The sequence below is a fragment of the Scyliorhinus canicula genome, chromosome 4, assembly GCF_902713615.1.
Source record: "Scyliorhinus canicula chromosome 4, sScyCan1.1, whole genome shotgun sequence".
In the NCBI taxonomy this organism is placed as follows: Eukaryota; Metazoa; Chordata; class Chondrichthyes; order Carcharhiniformes; family Scyliorhinidae; genus Scyliorhinus; species Scyliorhinus canicula.
Window position 1 is genome coordinate 88,257,355 of NC_052149.1, and position 25,107 is coordinate 88,282,461.

The 25,107-nt window shown below is 49.6% G+C and overlaps 1 protein-coding gene across 1 annotated transcript in view; it reads right to left on the bottom strand.

Moving 5' to 3' along the window:
• cdcp2 (CUB domain containing protein 2) overlaps positions 1–24,652 on the bottom strand; it is an 83,984-nt gene extending 59,332 nt beyond the window's left edge. The window contains exons 1-2 of the mRNA XM_038793509.1: positions 24,486–24,652; positions 22,389–22,432 (exon numbers count right to left, since the gene is read on the bottom strand). Coding sequence (XP_038649437.1) covers positions 22,389–22,432; positions 24,486–24,652 — 211 coding nt within the window. The remainder of the gene's footprint in view (positions 1–22,388; positions 22,433–24,485) is intronic.
• Positions 24,653–25,107: the final 455 nt, after the last annotated feature.

The following is a 25,107-nucleotide window of genomic DNA, read 5'->3' on the forward strand; positions in this document are numbered from 1 at the left end:
GACGAGGACGTCACCGCTATAAAATGTTGATTGACCCACTTAACGAGTCCCCACGGGATTCACGGTGCAAACCATGGTCCAGCCAGCAGATTTCCCTGGACCACTTTCGCCAACTCCCCGCTAACAAGTGGCAGCAGCACTTAAACTGCTCCTGCACAGCCAATCCCACTCTGCTCACAGCCATGCTCACTTAAACTGCTCCTGCACAGCCAATCCCACTCTGCTCACAGCCATGCTCACTTAAACTGCTCCTGCACAGCCAATCCCACTCTGCTCACAGCCATGCTCACTTAAACTGCTCCTGCACAGCCAATCCCACTCTGCTCACAGCCATGCTCACTTAAACTGCTCCTGCACAGCCAATCCCACTCTGCTCACAGCCATGCTCACTTAAACTGCTCCTGCACAGCCAACCCCACTCTGCTCACAGCCATGCTGCCACAGAGACCAGCCCCACGCTTTGGTGTTGCCAACCTGGCAGACTGTTGGACATAGTGGAGGCCAGTTGGGGTATCCTGGTCCCCCAGGGGTCCAAGAGGGTCAGCCACAGGCCAGCCACCACTGCCTGGGAGGAAGTGATAGCAGCAGTCAGCTCAGGGAGTGTGATCAGCAGTACTGGCACTGAAGGTCAACAACCTACACCCAGACACTTGGGTGAGTTCGCACCGAACTCCTGACCCCCACATACTTCCCCCGCATACCTCCCATACTGCCCATCTCTCAAGCCCCCCCTCCCCCCCCCCTTTGCAGGTAAACACATGTGCGGCTAATGATGTCCCCTCCGTGTCCCCACAGGAGAAGCTGGCATGCAACCGACGGGAGACGGCCCAGACGGGCAGCAGGGTTCTAGACATCAGAGTCCTCACCCCGACAAGGATCGGGCCCTGGAGTTACGGGCGTGGCATAGGACAGATCAGTCATCAATGTGGAGGTTGGCGCACTGCGCCAAGGTGAGAATCCACCGTCCCCCACCCAGATGAAGAATCAAACCTGAGTTGTTAATGACATACAGACTGACCCATACTCCCACTGACCACATGTCCATTCTCCTGCAGGATCCCATCTGACAACGCCCCCCCTCCCTGCCCCCACTCGCACCGCCTCCCAAGAAAATACCTCGGAGGAGATCTAGGGTTCAACCATAATAGTCACGGCACAGCTGTCATCCTCATCCTCCACCAGTGCAAAGAGACACGCACCTCGGTGGGAAACAGTAGTGGATGGGTTCCTGGGGCACATTTTGGTGAGCACCACACAGTTGCAGGTGCACAGCAGGTGGAGGGAGGAGTGCCCAGGCAAGTGAGCAGTCAGAACTCTACTGGATCCCAGGACCCAGCTGAATCCCAGTCAGATGCTGAGCCTCTGCACCAGGTTTACCCGGAGTTGATGCAGACGATAGGGTGTAGCTGTGATATTCAGAGGAGGTGTCAGCGGCTCTCACCTTCAACAGGCCCATAGCCGATTGGAGGAGTCCCAGAGACTACAGGAGTAGGAAATGCCACTGGCAATGCGTGACACCGAAGCCAATATTCTAGGATGGTGACCGCAGTCTGTGGGACAGCTCTCCAAACTTTGGCACAACCCGCCAGTTGTTAGTAAGGAGGACTTACGCGTCGACAGTGCTGGGTTTGCCGTTGCCATTTCCGGTGCCTGGGTTGATGCCGGGTGGTCTGTCTGGTTTAATTCCTTTTTTGTGTTTTTGTAGCAGTTGAATACAACTGAGTGGCTTGTTCGGACATTTAAGAGTCAACGACATTGCTGTGGGTGTGGAGTCACATATAGACCAGACCAGGTAAAGGTGGCAGACTTCCTTCGCTAAAGAACATCAGTGGGGAAATCATTATTAGCTCAGGTGCTGGCGACATGTCTGGTGGGGTGCTTCCCAAAGGTGATCTCGAATGACCAGACAGGGTTTGTCAAGGGCCAACAGTTGTGGTCCAAAATCAGGAGACTTTTAAATGTGGTCCTGTCACACTCCTTAGGGAGGTTTCCGGAGGTAATCATCTCCATGGATGCGGAGAAGGCATTTGATTGGGTGGAGTTGAGGTATCTCGTTGGGACTTCTGAGGCGATTTGGGTTTGGGCCAACATTTATCTCCTGGGGGAGACTGCTGGCTAGCGTCCAGACCAATGCGGTGAGTTCAGGGTACTTCAGTTGTTTAGGGCAACTAGGCAGGGATATCCATTGTCCCCGTTGTTGTTTGCACTGGCGATAGAGTCATCGGTCTCGCGCTTAGATCATTATGTGGATGGGAGGTATGGGGTGGGGGCAAGGAGCATATGGTGTGCCTTTACGTGGATGACCTGCTGTTATACATTTCAGATCCTTTCTCTAGTGTGGGGAGGATAGTGGAGTTGTTGAGGAAGTTTGGGTGTTTCTCATTGAATATGAGCAAGAGTGCAATCTTCCCAGTGAATCCCCAAGGGCAGTCATTTTCAAAGTCGGGGTGGTGACCCGTGGGTGGGTCACAGGTGGGTGTCGGGACGGTTGCGGAGCCATTCATTACGGCGTTCCCAATCACGGGAATTAACATGCAACGCCCATAGCAGTCGACTTTTAAAAATGCCATCTGTGAGCGACTTAAAAATGACGGCCGCGACCGACTTTAAAAATGCGGGTGTGCTGCATATGTGTGCCCGCTCATCAGTGCGCATGCCCGGAGCCCAGCGAGAAGCACCGCCTCCTCCTGATGTCAGCGTCATGACTCAGGAGAAGATTTTTTAAAAATTCAATCAGTCTTTCTGCCTGAAGCGAGGTAGGGAGCAGGTCACATGCCTCAAACACATGTCATGTGCTCTGGGCCCGATTGCGATTCCTCCATTTTGTGGTCAGCAAACAAGTAACAAGACTGAAACATTTTTAATGGATTGTTTTGTAATAAGAAAGAGAGGGCCAGAGACACAAACAGGCCAGGATCTCACAACTAAATCTGCTGGAGAGAGTGGCTCAGGAGGATCCACAGCAGGGCAAAGCAGTGCTGGTGTGAGCTCCAGGAGAGGTCACAGCAGGGCAAAGCAGTGCTGGTGTGAGCTCCAGGAGAGGCCACAGCAGGGCAAAGCAGTGCTGGTGTGAGCTCCAGTAGAGGCCACAGCAGGGCAAAGCAGTGCTGGTGTGAGCTCCAGGAGAGGCCACAGCAGGGCAAAGCAGTGCTGGTGTGAGCTCCAGGAGAGGCCACAGCAGGGCAAAGCAGTGCTGGTGTGAGCTCCAGGAGAGGCCACAGCAGGGCAAAGCAGTGCTGGTGTGAGCTCCAGGAGAGGCCACAGTAGGGCAAAGCAGTGCTGGTGTGAGCTCCAGTAGAGGCCACAGCAGGGCAAAGCAGTGCTGGTGTGAGCTCCAGGAGAGGCCACAGCAGGGCAAAGCAGTGCTGGTGTGAGCTCCAGGAGAGGCCACAGCAGGGCAAAGCAGTGCTGGTGTGAGCTCCAGGGCCTCTGATGAACAACCCATACAGAAATGTAACATTAAATGATAAAGCAAGTGAGATCGTGAGGACCTAGCAGGCTCACCTGTCGCATTGAAGGTAACTGAAAATGGTGGGTTGTGAAAGTCGTAGCGTGGATCGTGAACATCGGCTGACGTGGGTTGTGTCGGTCGGCTGGTGTGGGTCCCGAAGGTTGGCCGGTTAGTAAAAATGGGTCCCTGGTGATGCGACCATCAATTCACTCGAGACAAGAGTAGAAGTAAACCGTGGCTTTAATCAACTTAGAACAGTGCCTGCCTGCGACTGATCCAATACTGAGAACCGCCTACAGATCGACTGATCTTTATAACTCCCTTCAAGGGGAGGAGCCATGGGCAGAGCCCATACGTGCCCCAACATGTTCCCCTATGGATAATGCCATACAATGGCATAGGAGAAGCCCACAAGGGCAACAGCACAGCACAGATACAAATACACTGGTGGATTATTGGTATCATACATTCACCATATTCACCCCCTGTTAAAAAAATGAAGTCCAGCAGGGGTGACGTGTTCATAAGTTCAGCCGGTCTGGCACACGGATTGTGCACTGTGATTGCCGAAGCTCTGGCATTGTTGCTGGCCCGGGTGTCGAACTCGTCCGTCCTGGCATCGGTAGTGAAGGCGCCGGTGCGGGTACAGACATGGACTCCGGGAGCGTCTCTTCTGGAGCTTCATTCCTGTGGATCGGTGAAGGGGGGGTGGCGGGTGGGAGGGAGCGCGGGAGCCATATAGGGGCGGGGGCGCTGGTCATGGTAGGTTGGGCGGGATGTGGTGGAGGGGCGGTGGTGGTGGTGGTGCAACCGGCGGTCACCAGGTCCCGGAGGGAGACCGTATCCTGTCGGCCATCGGGATGTTCGATATAAGCGTACTGGGGGTTGGAGTGTAGGAGCTGGACCCTCTCTACCAGAGGATCGGACTTATGGCTCCTGACGTGCTTTCTGAGTAGGACTGGCCCCGGTGTCTTCAGCCAGGATGGAAGCAAGGCCCCTGAGATGGATCTCCTAGGGGAAACAAATAGGCGGTCATGAGGGTCTCGTTTGTGGCCGTGCAAAGTAGGGAGCTAATAGAGTGGAGTGCATCGGGGAGGACCTTCTGCCAGTGAGAAACTGGGAGATTCCTGGACCGCAGGGTCAGTAGGACGGCCTTCCAGACCGTGGCATTCTCCCTCTCCACCTGCCCGTTTACCCTGGGGTTATAACTGGTAGTCCTGCTCGAGGCGATGCCCTTGTCGAGCAGGCACTGTCGCAGTTCATCGCTCATGAACAACAAGCCCCGGTCACCGTGGACATAATTGGGGAAACCAAACAGGGTGAAGACACTATGTAGGGCTTTAATGATGGTGGACGTGGGCATGTTGGGGCAAGGGATTGCAAAGGGGAAGCGGCAGAAGTCATCAGTAATATTGAGGAAATATGTATTGTGGTTATTGGAGGGGAGGGGCTCTTTGAAATCGATACTGAGGCGCTCAAAGGGCCGGAATGCCTTACCAGGTGGGCCTTATCTGGTCGATAGAAGTGCGGTTTACACTCCGCACAGATCTGGCAGTCCCTGGCTCTGACCTCCTCGGTGGAGTAGGGCAGGGTGCGGGCCTTGATATAGTGGATACGCCGGGTGATCCCAGGGTGGCAGAGGTCATCGTGGATAGCCCGTAGTCAGTCATCTTGCGCGCTGGCGCATGTGCCGCGGGAAAGGGCATCTGGGGGCTCGTTGAGCTTCCCAGGACGATATACTATATCGTAATTATAGGTGGAGAGTTCGATCCTCCACCTCAAGAGCTTATCGTTCTTGATTTTGCCCCGCTGCAAATTGTCGAACATGAAGGCTACCGATCGTTGGTCGGTGACGAGGGTAAACCTCCTACCAGCGAGGTAGCGCCTCCAGTGCCGTACGGCTTCCACGATGGCTTGAGCCTCCTTCTTGACTGAGGAATGCCGAATTTCGGAGGTGGTGAGGGTGCGCGAAAAAAATCGCTACTGGTCTGCCTGCTTGATTGAGGGTAGCGGCGAGAGCGACCTCTGATGCGTCGCTCTCCACCTGGAAGGAGACGGACTCGTCCACCGCGCACATCGCAGCTTTGGCGATGTTCGCCTTGATGCAGCTGAAGGCCTGGCGGGCCTCAGTTGCCAGTGGGAAGATGGTGGCCTTGATTAGTGGGCGGGCTTTGTCCGCATAGTTGTGGACCCACTGGGCATATTATGAAAAGAACCCGAGGCACCTCTTCACGGCCTTGGGGCAGTGGGGGAGGGGAAGTTGCAGGAGGGGGCACATACGGTCAGGGTTGGGTCCTAGAACCCTGTTTTCCACGACGTAGCCGAGGATGGCTAGTCTGGTTGTGCGGAAAACGCATTTCTCCTTGTTGTATGTGAGATTTAGGGTTTGGGCGGTTTTGAGAAATCTGTGGAGGTTGGCATCGTGGTCCTGCTGATCATGGCCGCAGATGGTGACATTGTCCAAGTACGGAAATGTGACCCGCAGCCCGTACTGGTCCACCATTCGGTTCATTGTTCTTTGGAACACTGAAACTCTGTTGGTGACGCCAAAGGGGACCCGGAGGAAGTGGAAAAGGCGGCCGTCTGCCTCAAAAGCCGTGTAGTGGCGGTCTTCCGGACGGATTGGGAGCTGGAGGTATGCAGACTTCAGATCCACTGTGGAGAACACCCGGTAGTGCGTTCTGGTTTACCATGTCTGCGATCCGGGGAAGAGGGTACACATCGAGGTGCGTGTACCGGTTTATTGTTTGGCTGAAATCTACAACCATCCGGTTCTTTTCCCCGGTCCTGACGACCATCACCTGAGCTCTCCAGTGGCTATTGCTGGCCTCGATGACTCCCTCCCACAAGAGTCGCTGGACCTCGGTCCTGATAAAAGTCCTGTCCTGTATGATATACCGCCTGCTTCTGGCAGCGACTGGTTTGCAGTCAGCGGTGGGGTTTGCGAAGAGTGGGGGAGGGTCGACTTTTAGGGTCGTGAGGCTGCATATGGTGAGTGGGGGTAGGGGCCCCCTGAACTTCAGGGTTAGGCTCCTGAGGTTGCATTGGAAATCTAGTCCCAATAGGAGAGGAGCGCATGTTACCCGGACGGTCATCATAGAGCTCTGGAGTTGCTTGGGTCGTGACTGGTCCAGGGTGACCGCGCTGAGTTGCGGGTAGCCGGCGTGGTCAGAGGTGCTGGGGCGGCTCCGCGATGGCTGCCCTTGTTGATCGTATGCGTCGAGCGGCATAGCAGATGGCGGCCAAGATCGCGGCCCCCGTTGGTCGAGCGTGGCGGGCGGTGAGGAGGATGGCGTCCAAGATGGCGGCCCCCATGGATTGCACGTGGCTGGCTGCGTGGGGGAGGATGGCCAAGATGGCGGCCCCCGTAAGTCGCACGTGCTGTGAGGGCTGGAAGATGGCTGCCCCCACGAATAGCATGAGGCTGATGCGCGTCTGCAGGGGGCGGACTCGGCTGACACGCTGCCACACTGCGGGGTCTGTGGGCTTGTGAGTCTGAGGATCGGGCCTGTGAGTTAGAGTTCTTGGACCAGGCCAGGCAAACTTTGGTGAAATGTCCTTTTCTCCCGCAGCTGCTGCAGTTCGCATTACGGGCCGGGCAGTGCTGCCGGGGGTGTTGGGACTGGCCGCAGAAATAGCAGGGTAGCCCCCCATGATGGGCGGGTGGCCGCGCGGCACAGGCCTGGGGTAGTCTTTGGTCGGGGGTCCACGAGGGGTTCGCATGGTCAGCCGGGAACGCGTTAAGGCTCTGGAACGCTACTTCCAGAGAGGAGGCTAACTTTACCGTCTGATCCAGGTTATGGGCCCCCTTTTCGAGTAGGCGCTGTCTCACATAGTTGGACCGAACTCTCACCACGTAGACGTCTCGGACGGTGAGTTCCATATGTTGAGTGGCCGTACAACAGCTGCATGCGAGGACTTTGAGGTCGCGTAGGTAGTCTTCTAGCGATTCCCCAGGACGCTGGCGGCGAGTGGTGAGGATGTGTCGTGCATAGACCTTGTTCACAGGCCGTACATAGAGGCGTTCGAGCATCGTGAGGGCGTCTGCGTAGGAGAGGCTCCGTCGAGTTGAACAGAGATTCGATGGCTCAGCTTCTGTTCGTTGCTGACAGAAGGCGTGGAGAAGGCTGCGAGATAGGTTTGAAGCAGCGGAGCCAGTGCGAAAAAATTTCTTTCGCCTCCGTGGCCTGCGGATCGAGTTCCAGTCGGTCAGGTTTGAGGGCCGATTCCATAGTTGCGTTTAAGTTTATTAAATTAATGCGACCATCAATTCACTCGAGACACGAGTAGAAGTAAACCGCGGCTTTAAACAACTTAAAACAGTGCCTGCCTGCGACTGATCTAATACTGAGAACCGCCTACAGGTTGACTGCTCTTTATACCTCCCTTCAAGGGGAGGAGCCATGGGCAGAGCCCATACATGCCCCAACATGTTCCCCTATGGATAATGCAATACAATGGCAACAGCATAGCACAGATACAAATACTAGGGCAACAGCACAGATACAAATACAATGGTGGATTATTGGTATAATGCATTCACCACACCCGGAAAATAATTTTGAAAAACACTACCCTAGGGAAGGATCCGGATTTGTGGAGGCAGCCATTTAGGCTGACCAGGACGCGATTTAGGTATTTAGGGATTCAGGTGGCACATGACTGGAACTTGCTGCAAAAATTGAACCTGGTCAGTTTGGTGGAGGGGGTGAAGGGAAACCTGAAGAGGTGGGATTCCCTTCCATTGTCCTTGGCTGGGAGAGTGCAGATAGTCAAATGAACATTCCATCCAGGCTCTATTTGTGTTCCAGTGACTCCCAATCTTCCTCCCTAAACCTTTTTCCGTTCTGGTTGTTTTGGCCTTTGTTTCGGCGGGTAAAACTCACAGAATTCAAAGAGCTTTCCTGCAGAGGGAACAGCAATCAGAAGGGCTGCTGCTACCGAATTTAATGTTCTACTTACTGGGTGGTGAACATGATTACCTCCAGAGAAAATGCGAGGGTGGATGGATGACCAGATTCTCTACGAGTCCGATCATGGTGGTGTCTCTAAGAATCTGGAACCAATTTAGGCAGCATTTTAAATTAGGGGCTATGTCATTACTGTCACCAATTTGTGAGAACCATGGGCTGGATTCTCTGCTTTTGGGACCACGGCATCATAAAAACTGTGGCCTTTCACGACAGAAAAACTGGTGTGAAAAGTCCACATATTCACAGCTCTGCAGGAGGCTAGCAGCGACCCGGCGTGAAACTAGCAGTTTTTGCTGCATATACAGGCCCCCGCACTTCCGGGTCGGAGGCAGCACATGCGCATGGCAGCGGCCTCCAGCGGCTGTGCCGTGCTCCATGGCGAACTCAGACCACGGAGCTGGACGCTCAAAATAGTGCCCCTAATCGGCCGCACGCCCGACCCGGACCATCCGCAAAATTAGTCCAGTGCCGTATAAGGCCCAGGTCCACTAGTATCCTGACATTTGATCCACTCCGTCGGGATTTTGGCCGGTCGGGGGCGGAGAATGGCGGGGCGGCCTCCAGCAATGGCTGCAGGTAGGCAATACGAGGCGCGGTGTACTCTTAGAGTATGCCACTTTTCGGGGCCCAGGGAATTGGGGAACCGGTTCCTGATTTCGTGCACCAAAATGGATTCTCCGCCCTGGCGCCGGCCGCGATTTCGGCATCGGGTGCTGAGAATCCAGCACCATATGTTTGTGCCGTCCGGGGTGAAGGTAATGCATTAGATTTGGAAGAGGGAGGGGGCTGAGAGGTTCAGAGATTTGTTTCTGGAGGCTAGGTTTGCTGGACTGGAGGAGATAGCGGAGAAATTTCAACTCCCGAGGGGGAGTTCGTTTAGATATATGCAGGTGCAAAACTTTGTTTGTAAGGAGATCTCTTTGTTCCCTCGGCTACGGAGATCTACATGTATGGATGGGATGCTATCTCGAGATGAGATAGGGGAAGGGATGATATCCACTATATATGGGTGATTGTTGGAGACAGGGAGAGGAAGCAAAGGGAAGTGAGAGGAGGAGCTGGGCTTGGGGTTGGAGGGAGGGGTGTGGGGTGAGATTTTTCACAGGCTGAGCCTGATACAGTTTAAAGTAGTTCACTTGACTAGAGCATGCATGAGTGGGTTCTTCCCCAGAATAGGACCGGTGTCGACTCGATGGGCTGAATGGCCTCCTACTGCACTGTAGATTCTATGATTCTAATAGAGAGCAGGTGTGAGCGCTGTTTGAGGGGGCCGGCGAACCATCATACATGTTCTGATCCTGCCCTAAGTTGTTTGAATTCTGGGTCTCCTTTTTTGAGACTATGTCGGAGATCCTGGGGGTCAGGTTGGAGACATGTCCAAGGGTGACGATTTTTGGGGTGTTGGACTTGCTGGCGCTCCTGGAAGGGAGGAACGTTGATGTCCTGGCCTTCAACGAGTCCTGCTTGGATGGAGGTTGTCGGTGCCACCTAAGGCCTCAGCATGGTTGGGGTCTTAGCAAAGTTTCTAAGATTAGAAAAGATTAAGTATGTCATTAGAAGGTTGGAGGAAGGGTTCTAGTCAGTGGAAGCCGTTCATCACAGGGGAAGGGGGGTGCAGTGATGTGGTTGAGTCGTTGGGTGTGGGGGGGGTTAGTGTGTGTTATTATTTTGTTTGAAAATTACAAATTGTTTGCATTGTGTTGGAATGTCATGTACGTGATATTCTGAAAAGTTTTGGAATAAAAATATTTATTACCCGTTTTATTCACAACATGATTAAACTAAAGTAGTGTTGTTTCTCCATGCTAATCTATGTTGGTAGTGTGGCGGATATAGTTCTGGCCTAGTAACTCAGTGGTTATGAGTTTAGTTCCTCCCATGGTAAGGTGTGAAATTTAATCCAGCAAAACTGGTAATTTGTGGGCGGATGCCATGAAAGCTGTAGGGAATTTGCTACCCACAGCCAGTCTGGCCTGCACGTAACTCCAGCCCCACATTATGTGGTTGACTCTTAATGCACTTTGAAATGGCCCAGCAAAGTAGTTATAATACAAGAATTGTTAGATGGAAAAAGATCAAGGTTCACCTATTTCACTTTTTACCATCTGAGGAACTGCAAGATACAATAATGATGATTTAAAAAAAAACTAATTGTAGCAATCAATCTCCATTAATTAATTTACAACAAACACAGATAAGAAGCAAGGAAAACTTCTTGTGGTGGATAGCTTTGGAAACTTTATATCACCTATTTCTTCCAAGCATGCTATACTTGCCATATGTCACGTCTCAAATTACTCTTATACTGTCTCTTGAAATAATACTTAAGAAGTAAATCTATCTAATTTGCACTGAATTAATTAGCTTCCGCTCTCTCCTTGGGGATCCTCTTCCATAAATGGATCACTGATTCATTGAAATAACTTTGCTGCCATTTGGTTTTGAATTTATTAACCCACCCACTTCGAGCAGTCAGTGTCCTTTATTTCTGCTATTCTGAACATGGTGACATAATCCATCAAGGTATACATTATCAATTACTTTTAGGATTCTAAAAGCAGGGCAGCACGGTGGCGCAATGGATAGCACTGCTGCCTCACGGCGCCGAGGTCCCAGGTTCGGCCCCGGCTCTGGGTCACTGTCCGTGTGGAGTTTGCACATTCTTCCCGTGTTTGTGTGGGTTTCGCCCCCACAACCCAAAGATGTGCAGGGTAGGTGGATTAGCCACGCTAAATTGCCCCTTAATTGGAAAAAATAAATTGGGCACTCTAAATTTATTTTAAAAAAGGATCCTAAAAGCAGCAATCATATCACCTCTCAATCTATCAGAGTAACTAGGAATGTTTAACGATCAGTGGAGAGTTTGTACCGACAAGCAATGTGAAAGCCAGAGGACTGCAGCCAAAATTAAAGAGTGATCTTTGTTCCCATTTACAATTATCACCATCTGCATTTGCTCTCTGGGAACAAACTCGCCTTTAGAGGGAGTGTTCTTGAACTTCGAAAACATGAACAAGTACCCATTTCAGTCATGCCACTGCGTCTAAAATATAGATGTGCTATGTACCCAAATGCTTGAAAAGAGATACGTGTTAAAAGGCAAATTTTCAGTTTCTCTATCGGATAAGTGGTTTTTAAAAATATATTTTTATTGAACATTTAACATTTTGGGCATGACTTAATGGCCGCGTTGCACTTAAGCGAGAGCGCAACGAGGCCGTTAAATAGTGGGAGAGGCCAAAATTGAGAACCAAAATTGAGGGCGCCAATCCATTTGCGATGTAATCAGCCAGCTCCCCTTGGTGAAATCCGGATCTTGCCATAACGTGGCAAGAAACCAATAATCACCATGTAAGCCCAATCTCCATACAATCAACAGGAACAACACCCTATCTAACGGAGTCTTGTGGTCTAATGGCCTTTCCAGCAAGTGGTCACGCTGGTGCCGATTAATACTCCTTTTTAAAAAGGTGAAGTTGGCGGAGGAGCTGCTGCGAGGAACTGAGGAGGTGAGAGCTGTCTCGCAGACTATTCAAGCCACATCCTGACATAGTCATACTCACAGAGTCATACCTTACAGACAATGCCCCAGACACCACTTTTACCATTCCTGGGTATGCCCTGTCTCACCGGCAGCACAGACCCAGCAGAGGTGGCGGCACAGTGGTATACAGTCGGCAGGGAGCTGCTCTGGGAGTCCTCAACATTAACTCTGGACCCCAAGAAGTCTCATGGATTCAGGTTAACCATGGGCAAGGAAACCTCCTGCTGATTACCACATACGCCCACCATCAGCTGATGAATCTGTACTCCTCCATGTTGAATGCCACGTGGAGGAAGCACTAAGGGAGACAAGGGTACAGAATATGCTCTGAGTGGGGGACTTCAATGCCCATCACCAAGAGTGGCTCTGTCATATCACCACAGACCGAGCTGGCCGGGTACTAAAGACATAGCTGCTAGACTGCGATTGCAGCAGGTGGTGAGGGAACCAACAAGAGAAAAACATACTTGACCTCATCCTCACCAATCTGCCTGTTGCAGATTCATCTGTCCATGACAGTATCGGTGGAAGTGACCACCGCACGGTCCTTGTGGAGACACAGTCCAGATTTTACACTGAGGATACCCTCCATCGTGTTGTGTGGCACTACCGATGTGCTAAATTGGAGAGACTTCTAACAGATCTAGCAACTCAAGACTGGGCATCCATGAGGTGCTGTGGGCCATCAGCAGCAGCAGAATTGTATTCAACCAGAATCTGAAACCTCATGGCCCGGCATATCCCCCACTCTACCATTACCACCAAGCCAGGGGATCAACCCTGGTTCAATGAAGAGTGCAGGAGAGCATGCCAGGAGCAACATCAGGCATATCGAAAAATGAGGTGTCAACTTGGTGAAGCTACAACACAGGACTACTTGTGAGCCAAACAGCATAAGCAGCAAGTAATAGAGGTAAGCGATTCCACAACAAATACATCAGATCTAAGCTCTGCAGTCCTGCCACATCCAGTTGTGAATGGTGGTGGACAATTAAACAACTAACTAGAGGAGGAGGCTCCACAAATATCCCCATCCTCAATGATGGAGGAGACCAGCACATATGTGCAAACGACAAGGCTGAAGCATTTGCAACAATCTTCAGCCAGAAGTGCCGAGTGGATGATCCATCTCAGTCTCCTCCAGTGATTCCAGCATCACACATGTCAGTCTTTAGCCAATACGATTCACTCCACATGATATCAAGAAACAGCTGAAGGTACTGGATACTGCAAAGGCCATGGGCTCTAACAATTTCCCAGCAATAGTACTGAAGACTTGTGCTCTGGAACTGGCCGCACCCCTAGCCAAGCTGTTCCAGTATAGCATCGACCCAGCAATGTGGAAAATTGCCCAGGTGTGTTCTGCACATAAGAAACAGTAAAAATCCATTCCAGCCAATTACCGCCCTATCAGTTTACTCTCCATCATCAGCAAAGTGATGGAAGGAGTCATCAACTGTGCTATCAAGTGGCACTTGCTCAGCAATAACCTGCTCACAGATGCTCAGTTTGGGTTCCGCCAGGGTCACTCAGCTCCTGACCTCATCACAGCCTTGGTTCAAACATGGACAAAAGAGCTGAATGCTAGAGGTGCGGTGAGAGTGACTGCCTTTGACATCAAAGCAGAATTTGACTGAGTATGGCATCAAGGAGCCAAGCTAAACTGGAGTCAATGGGAATCAGGGGGAAAACACTCGGCTGGTTAGTCATACATTGCACAAAGGAGGATGGTTGTGGTGGTTGGAGGTCAATCATCCCAGTTCCAGAACATCATTGCAGGGGTTCCTCAGGGTCGTGTCCAAGGTCTAACCCTCTTCAGCTGCTTCATCAATGACCTCCCTTCTATCATGAGGTCAGAAGTGGGGATGTTTGCAGGTGACTGCATAATGTTCAGCACCGTTTGTGACTCTTCAGATAATGAAGCAGTCCATGTCCAAATGCAGCAAGACCGTGACAGTATCCAGGCTTGGGCTGACAAGTGGCAAGTTACATTCACATTACACAAGTGCCAGGCAATGACTATCTCCTACAAGAGAGGATCTAACTATCGCCCCATGACATTCAATAGCATTACCATCGCTGAATCTTCCACAATCAACATCCTAGGGGTTACCATTGATCAAAAACTGAACTGGACTAGCCATATTAATACTGTGGCTACCAGGGCAGGTCAAAGGCTAGGAATCCTATGGTGAGCAACTCACTTCCTGACCCCCTAAAGCCTGTCCATCATCTACAAGGTACAAGTCAGGAGTGTAATAGAATGCTCTCCACTTGCCTGCCTGGATGAATGTAGCTTCAACAACACTCAAGAAGCTCAACACCATCCAAAACAAAGCAGCCCGCTTGTTTGCACTCCCTTCCACAAACATTTAATCCCTCCCCCACCAACGAACAGTGGCAGCTTTGTGTACCATCTACAAGATGCACTGAAGTAACTCGCCAAGGTTTCTTAGACAGCACCTTCCAAACCCATGACTGCTACCATCTAGAAGGACAAGAGCAACACCTGGAGGTTCGCCTCCAAGTCACCCATCACCCTGACTTGGAAATATATCCTCGTTCCTTCACTGTCGCCGGGGCTAAATCTTGGAACTCCCTCCTTAACAGCACTGTGGGTGTACCTACACTTCAGGGACTGCAGCAGTTCAAGAAGGCAACTCTCTACCACCTTCTGAAGGGCAACTAGGGAAGGGCAATAAATGCTGGCCTCACCAACAATGCCCTCATCCCGTAAATTAATTTTTAAAAAACACAAAAAGATCTATTCGGGAGTAGACCCAGTGCATGTGTGAAAAGAAGGAAAACTCCCTCTCGCTTGGATATCTAAACCTCCACGGATCCACCACCTCATCTGCTTCATGAAAACTGCCATCTCTAAAGTTACAAAAGACGTGGGACTCGACCTACTCATCGTTGGGTCCAATACACAATTGAAATCACCCCTACGATCAACTGATGTGAATCTAGCTCAAGGACACCTTCTTAATAATATCCGCGTTGTCCCAATTCGGTGCATATATGTTCACTAAAACCACCAGCGTGCACGGCAACACCCTACTCACTATCACACATTGCCCCCAGGGTCTGTCTGGCTGCTGTAAAGGCCATTCTCCTGCTAATCATCACCGTAACTCCCCTTATCCACATGTCAAAATTCGAGTGGAAAAGCTGTCCCCCCCCACTAGAATACATCATCTGTGAGGAGATCCAACAGGGCCCAAATGTACCCAGATTCCAGGTCCAACAAAAATGGCCACCCTCACCACCATCACAAACCCATAAACAATGAAACCTTCATTTAGCATTCTACCCTCCCCTGCCAACCCCCCTCGACCTCCCAGCCTACATCCTCCCCATCTTCACCCCTCCCTCTCCCCTTCAAACTTCAGATAACCAACTCACCCAGCCCCAAAAAGCAACCTTCCCCCCCTCATCCACCCCAAACAAAGAAAATCCAGCCTCGTTACCTTACCCCACAAACAAAACAGAAAACACCGTGCCCCCACCCCCTCCCTGCCCAGGTAACCAGCCGCAGTCCTCTCCCCAATTTCACTCCTGTTAATTAGCATACCTGCTAGCAGAAAAGAACCAAACAAGAAAAAAAATAAACACCCCCTTTTCCCAATCCCTCATCAAATATCATGGGCGCGATTCTCCACTGCCCACGCCGGTTGGGAGAATAGCGGGAGGGCCTCCCGACATTTTTTGCGCCCTCCCGCTATTCTCCCCCCCCCCCTCACCCGACCCACGTCACGAATCGCCGCTCGCCGCGTGATTCTCCGCGGCTGATGGGCCGAGCAGCCGGGCCTTTACGCCCTTTTTTTCACGGCAGCAAACACACCTGCTTGCTGCCGTCGTAAAAACGTGCGCTGGATGCCCGTTTGGGGCATCCAGAGGCCCATTTTGGGCGGGAGCACCACCGTTGTGCTCGGGAGGGGACAGGCCCATGATCGGTGCCTACTGATCGTCGGGCCTGCGTCCAAAAGGGACGCACTATTTCCCGTCCGCTGCCCGACAAGATCAAGCCGCCACACCTTGTCAGGCGGCGGTGGAGAAATGCGGAACCGCGCATGCGCGGGTTCCATCAATGGCGTGATGACGTCACCCGTGCAGGTGTGGGTTGGAGCTGGCTCCAACCTGCGCATGCACGTCTGACGTCATACAGACACCAGCCGCGCGTCATCTCGGCGCACGGCCTTAACGACAGTCGTTAAGGCCGTGACGCCGTGATTCTCGGGGTCCCGCTCCTAGCCCCGATTGGGCGGGGGGGGGAGAATCGGGTCCCGGGAACGGGTGTGAAAGCTGCCGTGAAACACGGCCAGTTTTACGGCAGCCTTTACGACTCTCCGCATTTATGGAGAATCTTGCCCCATATATACTGGGAGGAAAGATCCTGTTGTAGCCAGCTGGGGTGGCCACGTCCCGATTTCAAAATGGACACTTGCAAAGAGTAAAGGGAAAATTGGACAGTACTAAGAAAACAAGCAGGTGCAGGGTTTGCCTGTGGATTGGAGTTTGCAGCTCCCAGACAAAACCAATACGACAAGCCATTAGCATAGTAATGAGCTATCTCCGGGGACAAAAGAGAAACATTTAAGCAATTGGTACCAGGGCAGGACTCCCCGGCGCCAGTGGAGACTAAAACAAAGGCAGGCCAACGGTCACCTCGGACCCGCCCAGCGATCAAGCAACGACCCCTTTATTAGAGAGAATCAATACAAATGATTAGGACATGGTCCAATTAATTGGGGCCAAGTTCAAGGCCCGCCCAAAAGGGCGCGAAGCCCCTTTGGGGTATAAAAAGGAGCCCCCAAAACAGATCGCTCTCTTCTTCTTCACCTTCATCTTGGCCTTGGCTCTCAGCAATGAGAGACCCGCCAAGCACCAGCCAAGTAAGTCTAAAGTCAACGCACGCTACGAGATAGACGCTCCTAGCTACTATACTATACCAGTTTGATGCCAGCAGCCTCAGAACTCGACAATGGCCATTGTTTCTCTGACTGAGTGGGCACCTGAAGCTAAGTATAGGCTTTTAGTAGTAGTTGTAGTTTAGTGAGTAGAGTTTGTGCATGAGTATAATTGACTGTGTGTGTAAATAAATGTGCATTGATTTCAAACTTACTAACTGGTGTATCGAGTCTTTGATCAGTATTCGGTTTTGAACCTTGTGGCGGTATCGAAAAGATACCTGGCGACTCTTGAGAAAACGTAATTAAAACAGAGAAAATTAAGGAGAGCATAACGAGCAACACTGTGACCCCCTTCGATGAAACAAGCTACCCAGGCAACCCCATACTGCCATGGGAAGAAAAAACAAAATATCAAAAACACAGAAAAAGGCAAGAAACATGAACATGTAACATTCAAATCTCCATAACAACCACAATCAGATCTCTACTAGTCCATTTTTCCTTCCAATGTCATTCGCCTCCTCCGGTGTATTGAAATAATGGTCCCTGTCCTTGAACATGACCCACAACCTAGCCCAGCACACCACTCTGAACTGCACCTTCCTCTTGTGGAGCGCTGCCTTTTCCTTGTTAAACCCAGCTCATGGTTTTGCTAGTTCTGCCGCGATGTCTGGATGAATTCAGATGGGATGGTGCTCCCATCTACTTTCTTGCATGGCCTTTGCCCATTTAAAAATCCACTCCTTGTCCAGGTATCAATGGAGGCGGACTATGACCGCTCACGGTGGATCTCCAGATCTGGGCTTCTGTCACAACAACCGGCTCTCGAAGACCCCCTCCCCCACCAGCTCCCCGAACATCTTTGCCACATACTCTGTGGCGTTTGTACCTTCAATGCCCTCTGGCAACCTCAGGTTCTGGCACCTGGACTGGTTCTCCTAGCCTCCACCAACAACACACTTCTGCCTCCAAAGAGAAAATCCGGTCACTGTAGTCTGTAACAGCCTCCTCCACCTCCCGATACGTTCTGCCCTGCAATTCTAACCGCTGCTCCACCCTGTCCAAAGTCACGTGAATGGTTGCTACCGCCACCTCAATCGCTTTGGTCAGCCCATACACTTTAAAACTTTTCTTTGATGGGATATGGATGCTATTGGCAAGGTCAGCAGCCCTCATTTCCCTTGGACTGAGCTTGCCACACCAGTTAAGAGTCAACCCATTTATGTGGGTCTGGAGTTACACGTAGGCCAGACTAGGCAAGGATTGCAAATTTCCTTCCCTAATGGACATTAATGAACAGATGTCTTTTTTAAGACAATGGCTATCATTACTCAGGTTAGCTTTTCAATTTTAGATTATTAATTGCATTTAAATGCCATCAACTGTCTTGTGGGATTTGAACACATGTTGCCAGAACATTAACCTGGGCCTCTTCACTATAAATCCAGTGATATTACCACTACACCACCATCTTCCCAAAATGATGTGAAGAAAGTAAAATTCCAAAACTAGAGGCTATTTTATTTGAAGATCACTGATAACTTTTCAAGAGAATCAATGTCATTAAGCCAGGAATGAGTAAGAGCCTGCAATCAGTCAGAGGACTGTGTAACAAAATATGCATGTTGTGGACCAGTCACTGTGGTGATATGCATCACTGTAGTTACACAAGGGGTTAATGTAAGTACACGTAGACTAGCTGGACACTAGAGGGAGCACCAGAGACATGACACACAGACACTCAACCAATAGGTCAGTGAGATAGGACACAATCAATGGGCATTCACGATACACACAGAGGTGACACTACCACCGGGGGGCATTACACCAACCCATATATAAAGGACACAGCACACATGATCTTCCTCTTTCCAGTGGAGACACTCAGTGAGTACAGACACCGGGTTGATTCAATATCACACCCACCACGTGGATTGTAGCAGACTGGTTCGTCAGTCTGAGTAGCTATAGAAGGATTAACAGTAGAGGCGAACCTAAGTAAGAGAATTGTACTTAGTTCAATAAACGTGTTGAAGTTATCTCCACGTCTGAACCTTCCTTTGTCAGAGTGAACATCAAGGAAGCCGCTATGCTACGCCAAGAGCATAAGAAGACAGTCACTTCTTGGTAATCAGCTGCGGACTGTTTCTCTTCAGAGTTACAATAACAATCCCATGGTCATTAATCCTGTTCTGTGAAGCAACCAGGTGCCAAGGATGTGGAACACTTGATCAGATGTTCATGTCAACAGCCACTGCCAATAAATAAAACACCCAAAATGGAGGGAAATCTACATATGAAAATGAAGTACCATAAATGCTAACTAATCATTTCAATCCTCAAAATTAGTCTCAGTATTTTCTTTATTGTGTAGAATTACATAGAATTACATAGAACATACAGTGCAGAAGGAGGCCATTCGGCCCATCGAGTCTTGCACCGACCCACTTAAGCCCTCATTTCCACCCTATCCCAATAACCCCTCCTAAACGTTTTAGATACTAAGGGCAATTTATCATGGCCAAACCACCTAACCTGCACGTCTTTGGACTGTGGGAGGAAACTGGAGCACCCGGAGGAAACCCACGCAGACACGGAGAGAACGTGCAGACTCCGCACAGACAGTGACCCAGCGGGGAATCGAACCTGGGACCCTGGCGCTGTGAAGCCACAATGCTATCCACTGTGCTACTGTGCTTTTCAAAAGTTTAAATTCACATATTTTATAGAGTTACTGTGCAATTTGATTACATGAACATTGCAATGTACAATGGTACGTTACATTTTCTTGCATGTGTTGGGGCAGTATGCGGTTAAGGAGATTTCTTGGTCTTGAGGTTCATTTGGGTTAGGGAAGGAGGCAGTTTTGCCTATTAATGTTCCTTTTGTTGGGTTTGCTGCCTTTCCCTATCTACGAGTGAATTGTTCATGTTAATCTGCAGCTCTTCTTTTTTTAATATAAATTTAAAGTACCCAATTCTTTTTTTTCCAATTAAGGGGCAATTTAGCATGGCCAATTCACCTACCTGTACATCTTTGGGTTGTAGGGGTGAGACCCACGCAGACACAGGGTGAATGTGCAAACTCCACACGGACAGTGACGCGGGTTGGGATTGAACCTGGCTCCTCGTTGTCGTGAGGCATCAGTGCTAACCACTGCACCGCTATGCCGCCCCCTGCATCCCTTCTGTTAAAGGTAGTTATGGTATGGGAGTGGGGGATGAGGGAGTATTTTGAAAGAACAACCCAACTCTCGAATCACTTGATATTTTTAAAATCATGGTTGCAGACCAAACATCACTCTTTTGGCCTGGGAAAAATGCACAATTGTTTTAGGCACTTTTATGTTATGAGGAAGGTTGCACTTTGCCATATTAGGAGTTTTTTGTTGTTAATAGATCAGTGCTGGCCTGTAACTAGGGGCCTGTTCTATCCAATGGGTAGGTACAGTAATCACACGCATCGACCTGCAGAATGATAAGGCTGATCATGTCACTTATGGTCTCCTGGAGTGTCTTTTAATGGCTAAATATGGAGGCATGGTCAGGGTATATGTAGGATGCTATCTCTCTGATCACAGTTCCTCCAGCAATTATCAGTTTTAGAGGAATGAAATTTATTGAGCTCGCTTGTTGCGTGGTGTATATAATTTTGAGTTAGCTGTCATGCATTTTGTTGCAGGTGGTAGTAGCTTGCATAGGGTGACCACCTTTTACCCAGACTAAACTGACTGGGCATGTGGAAGAAAAAGTCTGTGAGTGTGTGTACAAATACTGGATGTGCACAAATGCCCATTTTACATTATGCATGCCTAAACAGATATGCAGTGCAGAGCCTTGTTTACAATCCATCACTTTAAAATAAGACCTTTCCTGCCAGAATCAAAAGTGGTTAGATGTTCCATCTGGGTCTGAACTGGGACAAAATGTCATTGGTTTCTAATAGGCTTTGTGTGACATCAAAACAGTGAATACACTGATAGCTGATTAACTCTATTAATCTCTTTCGGCTTGGTCTGTTGCCTTTCTAGTGTCAAAAATATCTGGCAGCTCCCAATGTTTTGTTTCTGAAACCCTTGACAATAATGTTTTATTTATGTATCAATTATACTCAGTGTTAATTCTAAGTTCCCAATAAATTAATCAACAGACTTTAAATGTTTCCTATAATAACTGAAGGAATTAGATGAAGTAAGTTTATTGTATCTTATTTATAACTATTGCAAACCACAATGGAATTAATAATAACTATTAGCTTGATTACATCTGCCTCATAGGCCCATAATTTTCAGTTCACATTGAATGATATAATTTACAGTGCAGAAGGAGGCCATTCAGCCCATCAAGTCTGCACCGGCCCTTGGAAAGGGCACCCTACCTGAGCTTCCACCCTATCCCCGTAACCTAGTAACCCCACCTAACTTTTTTGGACTCTAAGGGCAATTTAGCATGGCCAATCCACCTAACATGCACATCTTTGGACTGTGGACATATGCCAGTATTTTATTGTCAAAGTTCTCCTCTCTTCTGATGGTTGTGACTTTTGCCTCAGTACAAGAGTTTCAAGAGAAAACAGCTCAACTCCCAAATCACTTGATATTTTTTAAATCACAGCTGTAGACCAAACATCTCTCTTTTGGCCTGGGAAAATGCCACAGCTGCTTCAGCTGCACATGTGTTATGAGGACGTTAGCACACTGCCACATTAGGAGTTATTTTGTGGCAAATTGATTAGTGTTAGCCTGTAAATGTAGGGATCTATACTCTCCAATGGGTGGCTTACCTCACCCATGGCCTTTGTTTACAAATGAGTCTCAATCCTAATAGCTGGTGCCTCATGGTTCCCAGCAAATAACAAACAAGTCAATCCTATTTTACCTCATATCACACATTAGGGGTAATCATGGTTTGGTGTGATAGTGGAAAATGATGATAGTGATTTGGCAGCCTAGTTTACACCTCTCTATTTTTATTTTCAATTTATTTCAATGGAAATAGTAATGGCCCACCGAATCGCTATTACCTATTCTACACTATTAGCCTGAATTACCCTGATAAATCCTTTGCAGCAGAGGCCAATGGGGAATGAGATCCTGACTATTTTGTTTACCACAACACCACTACCGACTATTGTAGCAACCCAACTGTGACCTTGATTGAGATCAGTGCAAATTAATCCTGCGGCCGTCCTAGTCTGAATAACCAACTAGGCAGTTAATTTGCCCACCAAACTTTTGAATTCTTATGACATTGCTGGTATCTCGATAAATATTTTAATTAATTACTCCGCACATTTGTCTGAGCTGAGAGATGGTAATCACAAAATAATCATGTATTTGTGCTGCATACATATTCATTATACTCTGATTTTATACTGATATGACATGGATTCATGAATATTTTAAGTGGGAATCCCATTGCCAATCACATAATATTAAAAAGGAGAGGTAAGTGTACAGGATTTTCACACAATATATAGACGTAACTGCCAGTTCACAATTCTCCTACCTCCCACACAGCTCTTGTAGTTGAATCTACTTGAGTAGCTAACTCTGGAAAGACAGAATGATGTTGAAAAAAAAATTAAGAAGGTAAAGAAACCTATCCTATTAAATGTTGAAGACAGATTGTGATTTAAAGTACTGTTTAAAGGTTGTAAATATAACTTTGGAGCAGATTTGAATGAGCACGGCACAGTTGCTGAAATATCTGCAACATAGGTCTTTGGCGGTGAACCTGATATTGGAGTAAAATCTGTAACTTGATATTTGAATAAAATGCCAACAATGCAGAAATTGTATTATGGATGTATGGGAGGCAAAATAAGAAGGCTCCTTGAACAACAGTCTGTCAAACCAGAGCAACAGTGTACTTGAGCAGAAGGTAATCTACCCAAATGTGTATGTGGTTATTTTATACAAAAAATGTGTCACATAACTAGAATAACAACCTACAAAAAATATAATTTAATGACTATAGTTGGAATACAAGAATAGAGGGTGCGATTCTCCGCCCCCCACGACGGGTCGGAGAATAGCGGGAGGGCCTTCCCGACATTTTTCCCGCCCTCCCGCTATTCCCCCCCCCCCCCCCCGCCCAACTCCCGACCCGAATCGCTGCCGCCGTTTTTTTACGGCCGGCAGCGATTCACAGCTGATAGATGGGCCGAAGTCCCAGCCCTTTACGCTGTTTTTACGAACGGCAAACACACCTGGTCTGGCCGTTCGTAAAAACGGCGGGAACAACTCGCTTTTTATAACCATGGCACCGATTGGCACGGCAGTACCACGGCCGTGCCAAGGGTGCCATGGGCCCGCGATCGGTGCCCGATGCCCGCGCACTACTTCTCCTTCCGCCGCCCCGCAGTATCCATTCGCGGGGCGGCTGAGGGGCATCCCGGCCCGCGCATGCGCGGGTTTCGCGCAAATACGCGATGACGTCATCCGCGCATGCGCGGGTTGGAGTCTTCCAATCCGCGCATGCGCGGCTGACGTCATATGACGTGTCAGCCGGCGCTAACTCCGGCAAACGGGCTTAACGAAATTCGTTAAGCCCGTGATGCCGGAGCTTACGGCGTCGGGCTGCTAGCCCCGACCGGGGACCAGAATCGGTTCCCGGTCGGGAAGGGGCGCGCTGGCGTCAAACCCACCCGGGTTTGACGCCAGCCTTACGATTTCTCCCGTTTTGGGAGAATCGCGCCCAGAGTTCTTACATATCCAAATCAATAGAAGATGAAATCAAACTGTTGAACAGCACAAACGCTTAATAGAGTAAAGGTAGTTTTGAGATGACAATTAATTATTGTCTGCTTGTTGTTCCAAGCTTGTTGTTGTTGAACATGATGTTCAAAACCAAAGTATAATTTTCCTTCTGCCAAGGCAGGGAAGTTGATTGATGAGTACCTAGCAAATAATCTGTAAGAAATAACTTATGAAGTTGAGCGAAAAAAACTTACGCCTCCCTGATACAAATTAATTTGTCATGTAACAATGGGAAGGAATGAGAGTGAGGGCGTGCTGGTCACAGATTGCTGGGTCGTCATCTTGGAATCCGAATACTCCACCTCCCGCATCTCGATGTCAGGGACCCAGGCTCCCATGTATTGGGCTGACATGGCTGGAAGACGGTTCCTCGGGTGGGGCATGACCTAACACTGATCCCTGCTCCTGAGATGATCAAGGTGCTTCTGCACTGTCTGTTCATGGAACGTGAGGCTAAGGCGGGTACTGAGCTTCCAGCCCATCAATAGTTCAGCTATGTGGCATGTGGTGTGGTCAGGTAACTAACTAAAAACCATGCTAATCCCGTTTCCATGGATCCCGTGGTCTATTTCGGCATCCCTCGCTGGAAGATCTGCACTCCTTGCTCTGACAGCCCATTCGAGGATGGGTTGTATGGAGCCATCTCACCCAGTTTGCCTTCATTAAGTGTGCAAACTCGTCACTGGTTAATGGGGTACCACTGTCCGTAACTAGCACCTCCGGAATGCTGTGGGTGTTGACGGAGAGTCGTAGTTTCTTCACAGTTGCTCCCTTGGAGTGGGTGTCTACCATGAGTAAAACAGGGACCCTTGGAAAGGCCCACAAAATCGGAATGCAGGCGCACCCAAGACCGGTCCGACCATTCCCATAGGTGCAGTGGTGCGGCAGGTGAAAGCTTCTGATGCCCCTGATATGTGGTACATTGTTGGGAAGTCGTTCAATGTCACCATCCAGGTCTGGCCACCACAGTTTCTGGCCAGCATCTTCATTTTCAACACCCTGGGTGTCCATTGTATGGCTCATCTATCCTGGCTTGGGATCACGACGCAAACTCCCCAAAGAAGCATATTATCTTCCACATTGAGCTGCCGCATCTTGGTGTCAATGGCCTGTAGTTCTTGGAGCAGCTTCCCTTGCCGGTCCCTGTGCAAGACAATGAGGGGCTTGTTTGCCAATACTGAGTCCTTTGGCATCTAGATCTGTGCGCCGATGACCAGCAAGTGCCCTCATTGTTTAGCGTTGAAATGACCTCGTTGGTCCTTGGTGGGGATGGGGGTGCATGTTGATAAAGGGAGCCGGGACTTCCGGTGGCAGCCATAGAGCGAGCGGTCGCACACAGGGCAGCTATGGCTTGAAGGCGTTGGTTTGTGCTCTTTTTGCCCAAAAGCAGGAGAATTTCGACAGGAAAGTGTAGCTGAAGGTGTGGAGGAGAAGTTCCCTCCGGGAGTGGCATGTCTGCTGGGTAT